Below are 16,035 nucleotides of genomic sequence, written 5' to 3' on the forward strand. Positions count from 1 at the left end.
GTCTTTCTCCAACTCCCCCCTCCTCCGCTCCTCCCTCAGCAGCTGTTCAGCCGCTCTCAATGAGCACTCACTCCGGGCTAAACATCAGAGGTAGAGAGGCGGAGCCTGACTGGGAGATACTGTAGTTTGAGTGGGCGGGAGGGGGTGTGGCCGGCTTCGGGGTTCTTCTGGTGTGCACTGTACACACATGAGCTGCAATATGGTGCCATTGGATCTGCATTCTCAGGGGACTGAAGGTTTGTCCAGTTACATTAACTGCAATGTAAAGTCTAATGTCTGCTTTTTTATGTAGCACAGCTGTCCTGACTGTGAGAAATTGGGTTTCAAACTGCACTGCCCAATTTCTCACAGAAGTGCTACATGAAAAAAGAGATGCCATCAATGTCGGCAAACCCCACTTTTTATTACTTCTGTCTACATTTTTAGATCACTGGATCACACCATGCCTGGAGCTGAATCACACAGGAACGCATTGTGCAACTCACATGTGGGTCTGTGCAGTGCAATTTCAAGCTCATTCATTTTGAATGGGCTAAAATTGCAATGCACCACAGGAGTGTATGCACTACTTTTTAACATGCACTGCAACCAGATCACATGGTGATCCAGAGGTAGCAGGGTCAGGGCAAAGCAATCTGCGTTTGAGGTGTCATTAACTTTCTATTGACATCTGCTGCAGATCGCAAAAGCAGTGCGATTTGCATGAAGGTTGAATTGTACGGGAATCCACAGCACATTCCTTCAAAATTCAGATGCAGGCATGGTGTGAATCGGCCCTTAGACATATTGTTACATCTCATTAAAAGTTTAGAAAAAACTTTTTTTAAAAAGTGGGCTTAGCTGACATAAATGACATCTTCTTTTTCATGTAGAACTATTTGACTGTGACAAATTGGACAGTGCAGTTTTGAACACAGCACAGTATCATCTGCATCCTACACACAGTCATCTTAGACTAACCACACCCCTTTAAGCCATGCCCAATAATTAAGCATAATTTAAACCACGTCCATTTTCCAGCTCTGTGTGGCGCATATTTTTAAATTTAGCTACGCCCACAATTGCTCTTTTATGTATACCCTAGCCTCTCTGTATAGGGGCGGGGCTGAAGGAGGGACAAGGGGTGGGGCTGAAGGGGGCCCTATCAGGTAGGCTGTACGGGGCCCCATGATTTCTATCAGCGGTCCTGCACATTACTACTGGCCTTGGGGCACCCAAAAGTGTCCAAGGTTTATAATAAAGTATACTAAAAAAAAAAAATTGCCAAGCGCTGGCAAATATTTGACTGGAAGAAAAGGTGGCAACCCTAGCAGAACAGAATGTAATTTCCTGCTTGTGTGATTGGCTCACTGATTTCCCCAGAAGTCTGCACTAAGATACAAGTCACATTGTAGGCACATCCTGAAATAGAATTTTCCGTTTTGGTGAAATACTCCCCAAGGGTTAAACGCTTCCATAGGGATGTCAACACCGCAAATGTCTTCCAGGGTGGTGTGGTCATAGGCTGTGTGTTCACTGAATAGTGAAGACCTGCTTCTTTCTCTGGCAAGTTTTTTTCTTGACATTTCATTCGATTTTATCACCATTTCATTCTCGTCCGCTTAACCTCTTGCTGACCGCCTGCTGTTGCTTGACAGCGGCAGAATGGCTCCCGTGCGCGAATCACCGTAGCTGTACGGCAGTCACTTTAAGGGGTATAGGGGGCACATACCCACGTCACTGAGAGGCCGATGCATGTGCCGGGTGGCCACTATGTCCGACAAGCACCCGCGATTGTTCCTTTACCGCTGTTTAAGCAGGGCTTTTGTGCCGCTCTCGGTTGCTAGCGGGGTGCTTTTAACCCCAAAAAAGGGGCTAAAAAAATCCTATTTTGCAGTGCTTTCAAATCGCTTTTAAGGAACTTTGAAAGTGCTGCCCATTCATTCCAATGGGCAGGGGTGTTTTGGGAGCGCTGTATACAGCTCCCTGAAGATGCTGCTTGTGGGACTTTTTTTTTTTCCCTGTCCCGCAAGCACACCGCCCCAGTGTGAAAAGTCACACAGGAATGAATGGGAGGCGATTTCAGGCACTTAGCAGAGGCTATTTCCAGCGCTAAAGCGCCTGAAAACCGCCCCAGTGTGAAATTGGTCTTAAAGCGGAGGTCCACCCTAAAAAAAACATTTATACATTAAAATTTTCTTTGAAATAAATTAAACATAGAAAAAAAATTTACTTACCAGAAACCCCTGTTGCTAGGCAGTTTTCCTAATCTGCCCCTTCCTGGTCCGCGGAGCTGTTCTGTCACTTCCTCCTCTTCGGCGAGCTCCCCCGTTGTCTTCTGGGACCTGTGTGTGTCCCAGAAGACAAGCTGACCATTCACAAAGCGCTGTGCGACTCGTGCGGTTTCCCTTAGTTGCAGTGGCCACTCCGGCACCTGATCCGATGGACGGATCGGCCTCGGGGGGCCGACATCACGGGCTCGCTGGACAGGTGAGTGCCCTTATTAAAAGTCAGCAGCTACAGTGTTTGTAGTTGCTGACTTAAAAAAAAAAAACGTCTGGAACACCGCTTTAAGCTAAACTCTCCCACCATTAAAAGGGTTAAATGCTCATATTGTTGAGAGAGAAGAGAAAAAGCAACTATACTTACTTCATCCCTCACTCCCCCGATAGCTCGTGCTCTTCTTCACTCACCTATGCTCTAGTTTGTTGGTTGGGTCTTTGATGTTCTCATGTGGTGACATCAGAGTGTGTGTATAGTAAGTTTGTGTGTGGTACTACCTGTTTTCACATGCTTTACAGTAGCATTGAAAAAGGTTCCTACAGGACTGAAGTGATCCGACCTGAACATTATTTTGCATTTACTGCATCTTTTCATTTTGTAGAATCCAACCCCTTGTAAAATATGAACTGACTTGTCGGTCTTTGTGTTGCAGATCTGCCCTGGCGTCCACAAGTTGGAGAGATCATGATTTTCAACCTGAAAGAAGATAAAAAGGCCTGTCTGACCTGTGATATCTCCGGATATTTCCCAGATAATCTGAAAGTGATCTGGTATAAAAAGGAGCCTGGAACAGACTCACATCCCATTGTAACGGAGCTACCTAAAGATGACTATAAAGTCTCTAAGACAACAAAAGAGGGGAAAGATAAGACCTTCTCCAATAAGTCATCTCTGACATTCATCCCATCATTCAGCAGAGACCAGGGGGCAGAGTTCTTCTGTATTGTGGAACATCCCAGCCTGGAGAAGCCCATAGAGAGAAGAACGGGTCCTATAAGTATAGGTACACTTTTCCGTAATAAGACTGTCAACATAACCATTAAGTGACTTTTTACATTGACGCTGCATCATACATGTGTATGTTATTGTGCACTTTTTTTCAATCAAGTAATTTTTATTTCATTTTCAAATTTACAAAAAAAAAACCTCTACTCCTTGCCTTTCCCCCTATCACTGCTTCTCCCTTATCCCCCACTCTTTCCTGCTTTCCTTCTAATTCTTATATGTATAGCAAGCAGGGCAGCCATCAAATTGTGGGGCCCCTTCTACAGCTTTAGGCCGGCCACCCCCCCGAGCCTGACCACCAACATTCCCCAGGGTCCGGTCCACTGGCCATTCCACCAAATCTGCCTACTACCCATTCCACCAAGTCCTTCAGTGCCTCAGCCCCCCTCACACCTGTATGCTCTCAGCCCCCCTCACACCTGTACGCTCTCAGCCCCCCTCACACCTGTACGCTCTCAGCCCCCCTCACACCTGTACGCTCTCAGCCCCCCTCACACCTGTACGCTCTCAGCCCCCCCTCACACCTGTACGCTCTCAGCCCCCCCTCACACCTGTACGCTCTCAGCCCCCCTCACACCTGTATGCGCTCAGCCCCCCTCACACCTGTATGCGCTCAGCCCCCCTCACACCTGTATGCGCTCAGCCCCCCTCACACCTGTATGCGCTCAGCCCCCCTCACACCTGTATGCGCTCAGCCCCCCTCACACCTGTATGCGCTCAGCCCCCCTCACGTGTGTGTGTGTGTGTGTGTGTATATATATATATATGACATGCATGTACAGATACAGAGACCTGTACACATATAGGCATGTACACACACAGAGACATGTACACACAGGCATGTACACAGACACACAGCCCCCCCCCCCGCACAACAGCCCTTACTTATAAGGTGGTCCTAGTCCCAGCTCTTGTTTCCACATGCAGAGGAGTGCACATGCAGGAAATGGCCAGAGGTGGCAGCAAAGAGCCCGATGTCAGCTCATGACAGAGCAGCAGCCTGCCGACTCACTGACATACAGGAGCATCCACTGAGCTCCTCTGTACCCGCCCCGCCTTCTCACATCCCTGCCAGTCGGCCTGTCCAGACGCTGGGGCCCCTTACATGTGTATGGGCTGTACCCCCCTGATGGTGGCCCTGATAGCAGGCTACAGTACTACTTAGGTTGGTTTTGTACCAAGTACTGTATACACCTCCTTAAATGTTGATGTCAATTAATAATAATCATTACCTTACAAGTTATTTTACATCATTTCATTTCTTTTATAAATAAAGAATTTTTGAAACGGAAACCCCTCCCCCCAAAAAAACAAAACAAAACTTCAAAACACACAAATCATTCCCACAAAGCAACCCCACCCAAAAAAAAAAAAAATAGATTACGCCTTGCGGTTGCATTTTGAATTTTGCTGTAAACCTTTTATCACATCAAATTAAATTTAACAATTAAATTTTTCCTACACGAGATTAACAATATAAAGCCAACCATTATATTCAATATAATTAAGTTACTACCCCCTAGTGACATATATATATATATACAGTTATCCTCCACCATGAATCCATCTCATTACTAACTTTCCTCAGCATCATTGTTATGCTCAACTATTTACTTGGATAAGTTGGAGACAAACCACCAGGACCACATTTTCAAAAATATATTAGTACTTCTTCTATGTTTATATGCCAATTTCTCCCATTTTAGATTAAGATTAATCACTTCGGAGCATTGAGCTATTGTTGGTGGAGAATTTGATATCCATTTTTGTAGTATAAGTTTACAGACTATATACATTGATCTTAACCACATCACATGCATCTTAGTCGGGAGAACGTCTTCTGACATAATCCAGGGGTCTTATTAGGGGTGTACTCACTTTTGTTGCCAGCAGTTTAGACATTAATGGCTGTGTGTTGAGTTATTTTGAGTACTTCATATTCCCATCGCACACTTTCCTGGATAAGCTCATGAGATATGGGTGCTGCAGCAACAACCAGCTGGATACTGGTTCAAGTCAAAATGGAAATATTTGCCAGCACACCATGGAACAGCGTACGAAGGGGTCCTGCGTGACTCCGAAACGTTGCACTCTCTGTGTGTTGTGATCATGCAATAAACTACACAATTGGACGCTATCTACGCTGTTCCATGGTGTGCTGGCAAATATTTCCATTTTGAGTTATTTTGAGGGGACAGCAAATTTACACTGTTATACAAGCTGTACACTCACTACTTTACATTGTAGCAAAGTGTCATTTCTTCAGTGTTGAAAAGATAGAAGAAAATAATTACAAAAATGTGAGAGGTGTACTCACTTTTGTGAGATACTGTATAAACTATACACACACACACACACACACACACACACTTGTGCTCTCAAGTTTACATACCCTGGCAGAATTTATGATTTCTTGGCCATTTTTCAGACAATATGAATGATAACACAAAAACTTTTCTTTCACTCATGGTTAGTGTTTGGCTGAAGCCATTTATTATCAATCAACTGTGTTTACTCTTTTTATATCATAATGGCAACAGAAACTACCCAAATGACCCTGATCAAAAGTTTACATACCCCAGTTCTTAATACCCTGTATTGCCCCCTTTAACATCAATGACAGCTTGAAGTGGTATTTGTGGATGAGGCTCTTTATCTTCTCAGATGGTAAAGCTGCCCATTCCTCTTGGCAAAAAGCCTCCAATTCCTGTAAATTCTTGGGCTGTCTTGCATGAACGGCACATTTTGAGATCTCCCCAGAGTGGCTCAATGATATTGAGGTCAGGAGACTGAGGTGGCCACTCCAGAACCTTCACTTTATTCTGCTGTAGCCAATGACAGGTCGACTTGGCCTTGTGTTTTGGATCATTGTCATGTTGGAATGTCCAAGTACGTTCATGCGCAGCTTCCTGGCTGATGAATGCAAATGTTCCTCCAGTATTTTTTGATAACATACTGCATTCATCTTGCCATCAATTTTGACCACATTTCCTGTGCCTTTGTAGCTCACACATCCCCAAAACATCAGCGATCCACCTCCGTGTTTCACAGTAGGAATGGTGTACCTTTCATCATAGGCCTTTTTGACTCGTCTCCAAATGTAGTATTTATGGTTGTGGCCAAAAAGCAAAATTTTGGTCTCCTCACTCCAAATGACTTTGTGCCAGAAGGTTTGAGGCTTGTCGCTGTGCTGTTTGACGTATTGTAAGCGGGATACTTTGTGGCATTTGCGTAGTAATGGTTTTCTTCTGGCGACTCGATCATGCAGCCCATCTTTCTTCAAGTGCCTCCTTATTGTGCCTCTTGAAACAGCTACACCACATGTTTTCAGAGAGTCCTGTATTTCACCTGGTTATTTGTGGGTTTTTCTTTGCATCCCGAACAATTTTCCTGGCAGTTGTGGTGGAAATTCTAGTTGGTCTACCTGACCGTGGTTTTGTTTCAACAGAACCCCTCATTTTTCACTTCTTGATTAGCATTTGAACACTGCTGATTGGCATTCTCAATTCCTTGGATATCTTTTTATATCCCTTTCCTGTTTTATACAGTTCAACTACCTTTTCCTGCAGATTAATTCTTTTGCTTTCCCCATGACTCAGAATCCAGAAACGTCAGTGCAGCACTGGATGAAAGATTCAAGGGTCTGTCAGGAGTCTAGAAACTCATTGACCTTTTATATATACACACACTAATTACAAGCAAACAGAACACAGGTGAGGATGGTTACCTTATAATAGCCATTCAAACCCCTTTTGTGTCAACTTGTGTGCATGTTATCAGGCCAAAATCACCAGGGTATGTAAACTTTTGATCAGGGTCATTTGGGTAGTTTCTGCTGTCATTATTATTTAAAAAGAGTAAACACAGTTGATTGATAATAAGCCAAACACTAACCATGAGTGAAAGAAATGTTTTTTGTGTTATCATTCATATTCTCTGAAAAATGCCCAAGAAATCCTAAATTCTGTCAGGGTATGTAAACTTATAAGCCAAACTGAATTTGTGTGTGTGTGTATAATTTATTGATGTTGGGGCAGTCCGGATAACTAGCCAGCCGTCTTTCTAACCACCTCTCTCACCACCAGCATAAACCTGTCCCACAACAGCGTTTAACATTCCCCCTTCAGGGGTCCAGAAAGAGTCAGAGGAGCCCAGCAGTGTCTCAGTAGCTGATCAGCACACAGCTCTTTCCCACAAATGTGTCCGGCTCCACACAATTCCTCATGGACAACTGCTGGTTGCTTCCTTCCATTTGCAGCTTCTCTCGCAGGTACCGCAGGTTAACCCTTTCAAGTTCAGAGTACCCATAGTCAGGGTTGAAGGTTTCTTCACACCCAAGAGCTCTCCAAGTCTCTGAATTCCAGGACCCATTTGAGGACTTAACAATCCTGGGAAAAGTGCAAATCATTTTTCCCTCTTTAGTGGATTGCCCCCAGAACCCTGCATTGGTGAGAACCCCTGAGTACCGGTTTCGCACGCATGCATGCAAAACCAGTAGTCATGGCAACAGATGCCCTGTTCCACGTTGGCTGCAGCTGGTTCCTTCTCTGACACCTTAGTTCTGGCTTGCCTACGGTGACAACTCACCACTGAGTTTCTCCTCTGGACACAGTCAGCTGCTTGGCTCTATTCACATCGCCAGTGTTAATGACACCATCTTCTCATGCCGGCTGGTCCAGCTCTACACACTATACACTGCAGCTGGCGTGTCCTTGTGGCTTTCCATGGTTGTCATTCAGATTTGTACTGTTTTAATCTTTGGAATAAATTGCCAACAACTTTTTTGATTATACATGTGGTTCATTGCAGCCATTACTCATCAATTTCAGCTCAGTTCCTAAGCACTGTAAACCCTTTTTGTCTTCCCAGAAGAGTTGAAGCTATTATAGCTGCAAAGGGTGGGCCAAGTCAATATTGAACCCTACAAACTAAGACTGGAATGCCATTAAAGTTCATGTGTGTGTAAAGGCAGGCGTCACAATACTTTTGACAATATAGTGTATACAGTGCCTTGAAAAAAGTATTCATACCCCTTGAAATTTAAATGTATTTTATTGGGATTTTATGTGATAGACCAACACAAAGTGACACATAATAGTGAAATGGAAGTAAAATGATACTGTAAATGGTTTTTAAATTTTTTTACAAATAAATGTGAAAAGTGTGGTGTGCATTTGTATTCAGCCCCCTTTACTCTGATACCCCTAACTAAAATCTAGTGGAACCAATTGCCTTCAGAAGTCACCTAATTAGTAAATAGAGTCCACCTGTGTGTCATTTAAGCTCAATGTAAATACAGCTGTTCTGTAAAGCCCTCAGAGGTTTGTTACAGAACCTTAAATTGGTTGTATACACGCAAAAAAAAAAAAAAAAAACAGCAAAGGCATCGCATACTAGATCATTATGAAATAACTTACCTTAGATCGAACCGCTGGCATCATGTCCTGGACACCCCAGAGGGAGCTGACATTTTTCCCTTGGCGTGTCTTCTGGGTTCGCGGCTCCGGTGCTGTGAGTGGCTGGAGCCGCGATAACGTCAGTCCCACGCATGTGCGTGGGAGTCTAATTTCCGGCAAGGCGTTCTGATTCTCCGCAACATCCGCTGGACCTTCAGAGCCCATGCGCCATGACATCAGCGGCTGCATGCAAGAAGAATTTCTCCTAAACGGTGCACGTTTAGGAGTTATTCATTTTACCTACAGGTAAGCCCTGTTATAGGCTTACCTGTAGGTAAAAATCACAAAGTGGGGTATACAACCGGTTAAATGAGAAAACTGCATCATGAAGGCCAAGAAACACACCAGACAGGTCAGGGATAAAGTTGTGGAGAAGTTTTAAAGCAGGGATGGGTTATAAAAGATTTCCCAAGCTTTGAACATCTCACGGAGCACTGTTCAATCCATCATCCGAAAATGGAAAGAGTATGGCACAACTGCAAACCTACCAAGACATGGCTGTCCACCTAAACTGACAGGCCGGGCAAGGAGAGCATTCATCAGAGAAGCAGCCAAGAGGCCCATGGTAACTCTGGAGGAGCTGCAGACATCCACAGCTCAGGTGGGAGAATCTGTCCACAGGACAACTATTGGTTGTGCACTCCACAAATCTGGCATTTATGGAAGAATGGCAAGAAGAAAGCCATTGTTGAAAGAAAGCCATAAGAAGTCCCATTTGCAGTTTGCAAGAAGCCATGTTGGGGACACAGCAAACATGTGAAAGAAGGTGCTCTGGTCAGATGACACCAAAATTGAACTTTTTGGCCCAAAAGCAAAACGTTATGTGTGGCGGAAAACTAACACTGCACATCACCCTGAACGCACAATCCTCGCCGTAAAACATGGTGGTGGCAGCATCATGTTGGGGGGTAGACGTGTGCAATTAATTTAGTTCGGAATTAATTTTTAACAAATTTCCACAAATTCATTGATTTGGAAATATCCAAATTAATGAAAACCCGTTTAACCGCTTGCCACCTGCGTAACGACTATTGATATCATTTACTTTGAGCGGTGATATCTGAATGATGCCTGCAGCTACAGGCATATTTCAGATATTTTCTTTTAGCGCCGGAGATTCTGTGCACCATAAGTTCAGCCGCTTGATCACTCTTACAGATGGTGGGAGGGAACGTCCTCCCCTCCCGCCGCCCTCTGGTGCTCCTACCAACTCACCCCTGCGATCGGTGAGTCGGAGAAGGGAACCGCTGGCGCCGGATGCTGACCATAGAGATTTCCGGCAGACCAGATGGTCCCCAGAGTCTCTATGATCGTTTGGAGGCCGGGCGCGATGTTATGACCTCACGCCCAGCCCCTGCATTGAAAAAAAAAAAATGTCACCGCCTCAGCTGGAAAGTCAAGATCATTTTTTTTTTTTTTTTTTTTTAATTTGTCTTCCCAGGCTAGAGGTGAGATGTGGGGACTTATTGACCCCATATCTCACTGTAAAGAGGACCTGACATGCACTATTCTTATTACAGGAATGAATGGCGAAATGTTCAAAGCTAGAGTGTATATCCTTATAAATAAGCACTATGGAAGTAATTTAGAAATGATGAGAGTGGGTTTACATCCATCTTAAATTTATAGGTATTGGAATTTCCTTTTAATTTTGGCTGTTAGTGAACGTAACGAATACAAATTTTATCTGAAGTTACAAATTATCCGAAATAACGAATGCCGCATCTACACAAATGGAACGTAACAAATTACTTTTTATTGTTGTTGTTATTATTTATTATCAATTTGTTCCGTTTCATTTGTTTAGATGCGGCATTCGTTATTTTGGATAATTCTTAACTTCGGATAAATTTGTATTCGTTGCGTTCACGAACAGCCAAATTTGAAAGGAAATTCCAATACCTATCATTTAATAGATAGTAATAGTTAATTAGCTGTTTCAAATTTTCAGATTTTCTTTCTTATTTTCGGTTTTTATGAATTTTCGGATTTTTTAATTTATGAATTTTTGAATTCTCAAATTTTTGAATTTTCAAATCTCCGAATTTTCACATTTCCGAATTCCGAATTTTCACATTTCCAAATTCCAAATTCACAAAAAACGAATGAAATGAAAACTAACACATTTTTCGGCAGTGCACATGTCTATTGTGGGGATGCTTTTCTTCAGCAGGGACAGGGAAGCTGGTCAGAGTTGATGGGAAGGTGGATGGAGCCAAATACAGGGCAATCTTAGAAGAAAACCTCTTATGCCCTGTAAACACGAGCGGAATTTTCGTTAGAAAAAACTTGGATGGTTTTTCCAACAGAATTCCGCTCAAGCTTGCCTTGCATACACACGGTCACACAAAAGTTCTCTGAACTTTCGACCGTCAAGAACGCGGTGATGAACAACACTACGACGAGCTGAGAAAATGAAGTTCAATGCTTCCGAGCATGCGTCAAATTGTTTCCGAGCATGCATGATTTTTTGCGCGTCCGAATTGCATACAGACGATCGAATTTTCGGATAGGATAGGATTGTTCTTTTTCCGACTGAAAAATAGAGAACCTGCTCTCAATCTTTTGCTGGCTGGAATTCCACCAGCAAAAGTCCGATGGAGCATACACACGGTCGCATTTTCCGACCAAATGCTCACATCGGTCTTTTGCTGGCGGCATTTCTGATCGTGTGTACGGGGCATAAGGATCTGTAAAAGACTGGAGACTGGGGCGGAGGTTCACCTTCCAGCAGGACAACAACCCTAAACATACAGCCAGAGCTACAATGGAATGGTTTAAATCAAAGCATATTTATGTGTTAGAATGGCCCAGTCAAAGTCCAGACCTAAATCCAATTGAGAATCCGTGGCAAGACTTGAAAATTGCTGTTCAGATGCTCTCCATCCAATCTGACAGGGCTTGAGCTATTTTGCAAAGAAGAATGGGCAAAGATTTCACTCTCTAGATGGGCGCTATACAAATGCATGCCAGACTTTTCACGTATTTATTTGTGAAAAATGTTGAAAACCATTTATCATTTTCCTTCCACTTCACAATTATGTGCCACTTTGTGTTGGTCTATCACATAAAATCCCAATAAAATACATTTAGGTTTTTGGTTGTAACATGACAAAATGTGGAAAATGTCAAGGGGTATGAATACTTTTTCAAGGCACTGTATATCAGTCAGCGATAACATTATGACCACTGACAGGCAAAGTGAATAACATTGATTATCTGGTTATAATGCCATCTGAAAGTGGGTGGAATATATTAGTCAACAAGACAACATGTCCCTGAAGTTCATGTGTTGAAAGCAGAAAAAATGTGGAAAAACAAGTGGAACGGCAGGTCTTGGAGTATGATTGTGTGCTATTAGACCCACTTATCATTTGGGACAGATTGTCCGGTGAGTTTCGGTGCACGGAGAAGACTTTGTGGTCACCGGAGGATCACAGTGTACAGCACCGTATTATTCCAAGGAGAGTGAAGAGCACATTTGTTCACCATGTTTGGATAAATCTGAACACTGAAAGTGGACTATTGCATGTATAATTTTCAAAGATTGGAAGGACACATTCACACATATTATTTCTATTTGTTTAGTGTTTTTCATATATATTTTAATTATTGTGGTACCTAGTGCTTTTCACTTATACATACATATTACACAAGCTTTGGAGTAGCAGCAAGGGTATCGTTTTTTCATACACGGAATTGGTAGTCTTTGGCGCAGTGATTTATAATATTTGATCTTCCAGTACATATTTGGTTCACATTCTCACAGAAATATCTAAATCAGACACCACGGCTACAATTAATGTAATGTATACTTTGTAACATTGTCTATAACAGACATATACTATCTAAGATACATTGTGACTTACACATGTCTTTTAAATTACTTTTGTTTTCAGATCTGCCTCGGAAATATCAAAATCCCCAAACTGGAAGAAGATAAAGAAGCCTCTCTGACCTTCGATATCTCTGAATATTTCCAAGATTATATGACTGTGAGCTGGTATAGGAAGTTGTCTGAGACAAACTTACATCCCATCATAGTACCTAATGATGTCTTCCAAATCTACCGAGCAGAAAAGAGAAAAGATCTGGCAATCATCACTGACATTCACCCCATCGTTCAGCAGAGACCAGGGGGCAGAATTCATCTGTAGAGTGGAACATCCCAGCCTGGAGAAACCCATAGAGAAGACCACGGGAGCTATAAAATTAAGTAAACATTCTATGAATAGGACTATTAAAGCACAACATGATGCTTCTTCGTGACAGTGTAAATTAGTATCAAGTCCAGTTACTATGTAATGCTCAAGCCTCATAAAGTATAAAAGAAACTCAACTGAGCCGAATCCTCCTTCATTTGTGTCTCACACGCTCTTCCTCCCAGACACTGCAGCTCATAGTGGGAGAGGTTCAGCAACAAAGGCAGTACTGTCAATCCAGAAAGTAATTCTGTTTATTTCATGATGTGATACTTGGTGGTCAATATAGCACTTATGCTTGCCCACCGATCTTCTCCAGGGAAGATAAAAATCCTCCATGACTGACCTCTGCCTGAGTTAGGGAAGTAGAGGAGAGTAGCAGCAGCTGGGGCAGAAGAATATCTGGTACATAGAAGTGCTTTTTTGCCCCTAGACCTAAATAAGCATTCAGTCCTTGCAGAGAGGGGTCAGCCCCACTTCCAGTCTGGCCAATCAAAATGGCCGAAGATCCTGAACTCGGAAGAAGATGGTGCTCTGCATAAACAATGGACTATACACAGTTTCATCTTTAATCTTCTTTCATAGATTGTCATAGCTTCTTTGTATAGAATAAAATGTAGAATATAATGCATTCATTTAATATAATACAATACAATATAATACCATAATGCCGCGTACACACGATCGGAATTTTGGCCTGCAAAAGACAGATGAGATTTTTTATCGGAAAATGCGACCGTGTTTATGCTCCATCGGACTTTTGCTGGCCGAATTCCAGCCAGCAAAAAATTGAGAGCATGTTCTTAATTTTTCGGTCGGAAAAAGTGCCTATCCGAAAATGCGATCGTCTGTGGCACGTCTGTAGCAATTCCGACGTGCAAAATTCCTACGCATGCTCGGAAACAATTTGACACATGCTCGGAAGCATTGAACGTCATTTTCTCGGCTCGTCGTACAGTTTTACATCACCGCGTTCTTGACAGTCGTAATTTCAGCGAACTTTTGCGTGACCATGTGTATGCAAGGCAAACTTGAGCGGAATACAATCGGAAATGCCATTATATTTTTTTCCGACGAGAAATCCGATTGTGTGTACATGGCATTAGATTATTTTGAAGCATGCTATCATTAAATTATGCTTAAATATTTTTTTAATAGTTTCAAAGAACAATTTTTATAGTTCTAAAAATTTACAAGTTTTCAAGTTTGATTTACTGTGTTTAGTAAAGCAGTTCTACACCTTTAAAAGGTATTGGGTATGTATATCACAGTTCCTACTATGCGATCTTATGCGATCATATACATTTAACTTTTTTTCTTTTTTTTTCTTTTATGATGTTTTTTCTACAAATTTTTTCAACATATGTCACAGCATGCTCTTATATTTTTGTCTATAGAATCCTCGCTGATCTGCTCCGCCTCTGCTAGTTTGTCCCCCTACTCACAAATCATTTATTCATTTGTAACTTATATGTTAAATAATTTGCGCTGTATATTACAGATTGTTTTTGTGATTAATCACTATGCTTTAAGATGTTAAATTTGTAGGAATGAAAATACATCCTGCATATCAGATATTTATATTTCGATTCATAACAGTCGCAAAATTACAGCAATGAGATGGGTCTTAGGGTGATTTCTCACAATGCCCAGGGCATTAATTCACCTCACAAGAGAAAGAAAGCTTTTCGCCACTATAAAAGATTGGGAGCGGATATAATATTAATGCAAGAAACTCACTTCGCAACAGACAAACACCCTACATTTTTTTACAAAAGTTTCAGCCAATTTTATTGCACTACTTACAACACAAAATGTAGGGGTGCTGCCATATTTATTAGGAACTTGGTGGTTTTTGAGGTTCAATGTCGGACGTGTGGCGGGGAGCAGCAAAATTACATCATCTCTCACTGCTTGCCCCCCATCACTGCTCTCCTGCCCTCACTAAATGTACCAGTGCTGTCAGCCTGCCACCAATGCAGCGACAATGCACATTTGGTGGCACTGGCTGGCATGGCAAGTTACAATCCACACTTGGTGCCAGGTGAAGTGGCAAGTGACAATCTGCAAATGATGGCAGGGGATGTGGCAATCTGCAAATGGTGGCAGGCGACAGTGGCAAGTAACAAACTGTAAATGGTGGCAGGTGACGTAGCAAGTGACAATCCACATCTGGTGCCAGGTGACATGGCAAGTGACAATCCACATATAGTGGCAGGTGACGGTGGCAAGTGACACACTGCATTTGGTGACAGGCGACGGTGGCAAGTGACACACTGCATCTGGTGGCAGGAGATGTGGCAAGTGACACGCCCAGGGCTCCCACTGATTCTGCATTATGGTGAGTTGAACCACTTGCTTACCACTGGTGTACCCCCAATCCCCCCCGCCCCCCCCCCCCCCACGGGCCTGCAAAAAGGTTGGCGACTGCTGCTATGGGCTCTAGCCCCAGATCTTTTGCAGACCTAGCAACGCCCCTGCGCACATCTAATAGTGGGTGGTGACTTCAATTTAGCTGCTCATTCGGCTCTGGACAGAAGCAAAGTTGTCCCATTCTCTAAAGCTTTCCCCAAATCTTTGAACAGATCACTATATAATCATCAATTAGTAGATACTTGGAGAACCCACAACATAGTTATCAAATCCTACACATTCTATTCCCACCCGCATAACAGCTTTACTCGACTTGATTACATCTTCTGCACCCCAATCCTACTTGCCAATTCCTCTAAGGCAGATATCCATGCATGTCCTTGGTCTGATCACCATATAATCTCCTTTAACACTTCACGTATAGGTCTAGCCAACACATCTCACTCATGGCGAATAAACGATTCCTTGCTCACAGATCCATCAAGCAACCAACAAATTCTATCTCACCTTGAGTAATACTTTGCACATAACGTAACACCAGACATGTCTCCTACAAATATCAGGATGGCGCATAAAGCGGTAATGAGAGGCCATCTGATAAATATTGCCTCAATTAAAAACAAATCCAAGCTTGCAGATATTAGATCCCTCACAAACGATCTAGACCATTTATATCACAGAAACAACCAAAACCCATCTAGTGACCTTTTGAAACAGATTCAAGAGAAACGCACTAC

General features: G+C 42.8%; 1 protein-coding gene across 1 annotated transcript in view; it reads left to right on the plus strand.

Moving 5' to 3' along the window:
- The window catches only part of LOC141148577 (uncharacterized), a 129,530-nt gene extending 115,978 nt beyond the window's left edge, over window positions 1-13,552 (plus strand). Inside the window, exons 9-10 of the mRNA XM_073636139.1 lie at window positions 2,915-3,265; window positions 12,623-13,552. Coding sequence (XP_073492240.1) covers window positions 2,915-3,265; window positions 12,623-12,666 — 395 coding nt within the window. The 3' untranslated portion in view covers window positions 12,667-13,552. The remainder of the gene's footprint in view (window positions 1-2,914; window positions 3,266-12,622) is intronic.
- Window positions 13,553-16,035: the final 2,483 nt, after the last annotated feature.

This window comes from Aquarana catesbeiana, linkage group LG06 (assembly GCF_042186555.1).
Source record: "Aquarana catesbeiana isolate 2022-GZ linkage group LG06, ASM4218655v1, whole genome shotgun sequence".
Lineage (NCBI taxonomy): Eukaryota > Metazoa > Chordata > Amphibia > Anura > Ranidae > Aquarana > Aquarana catesbeiana.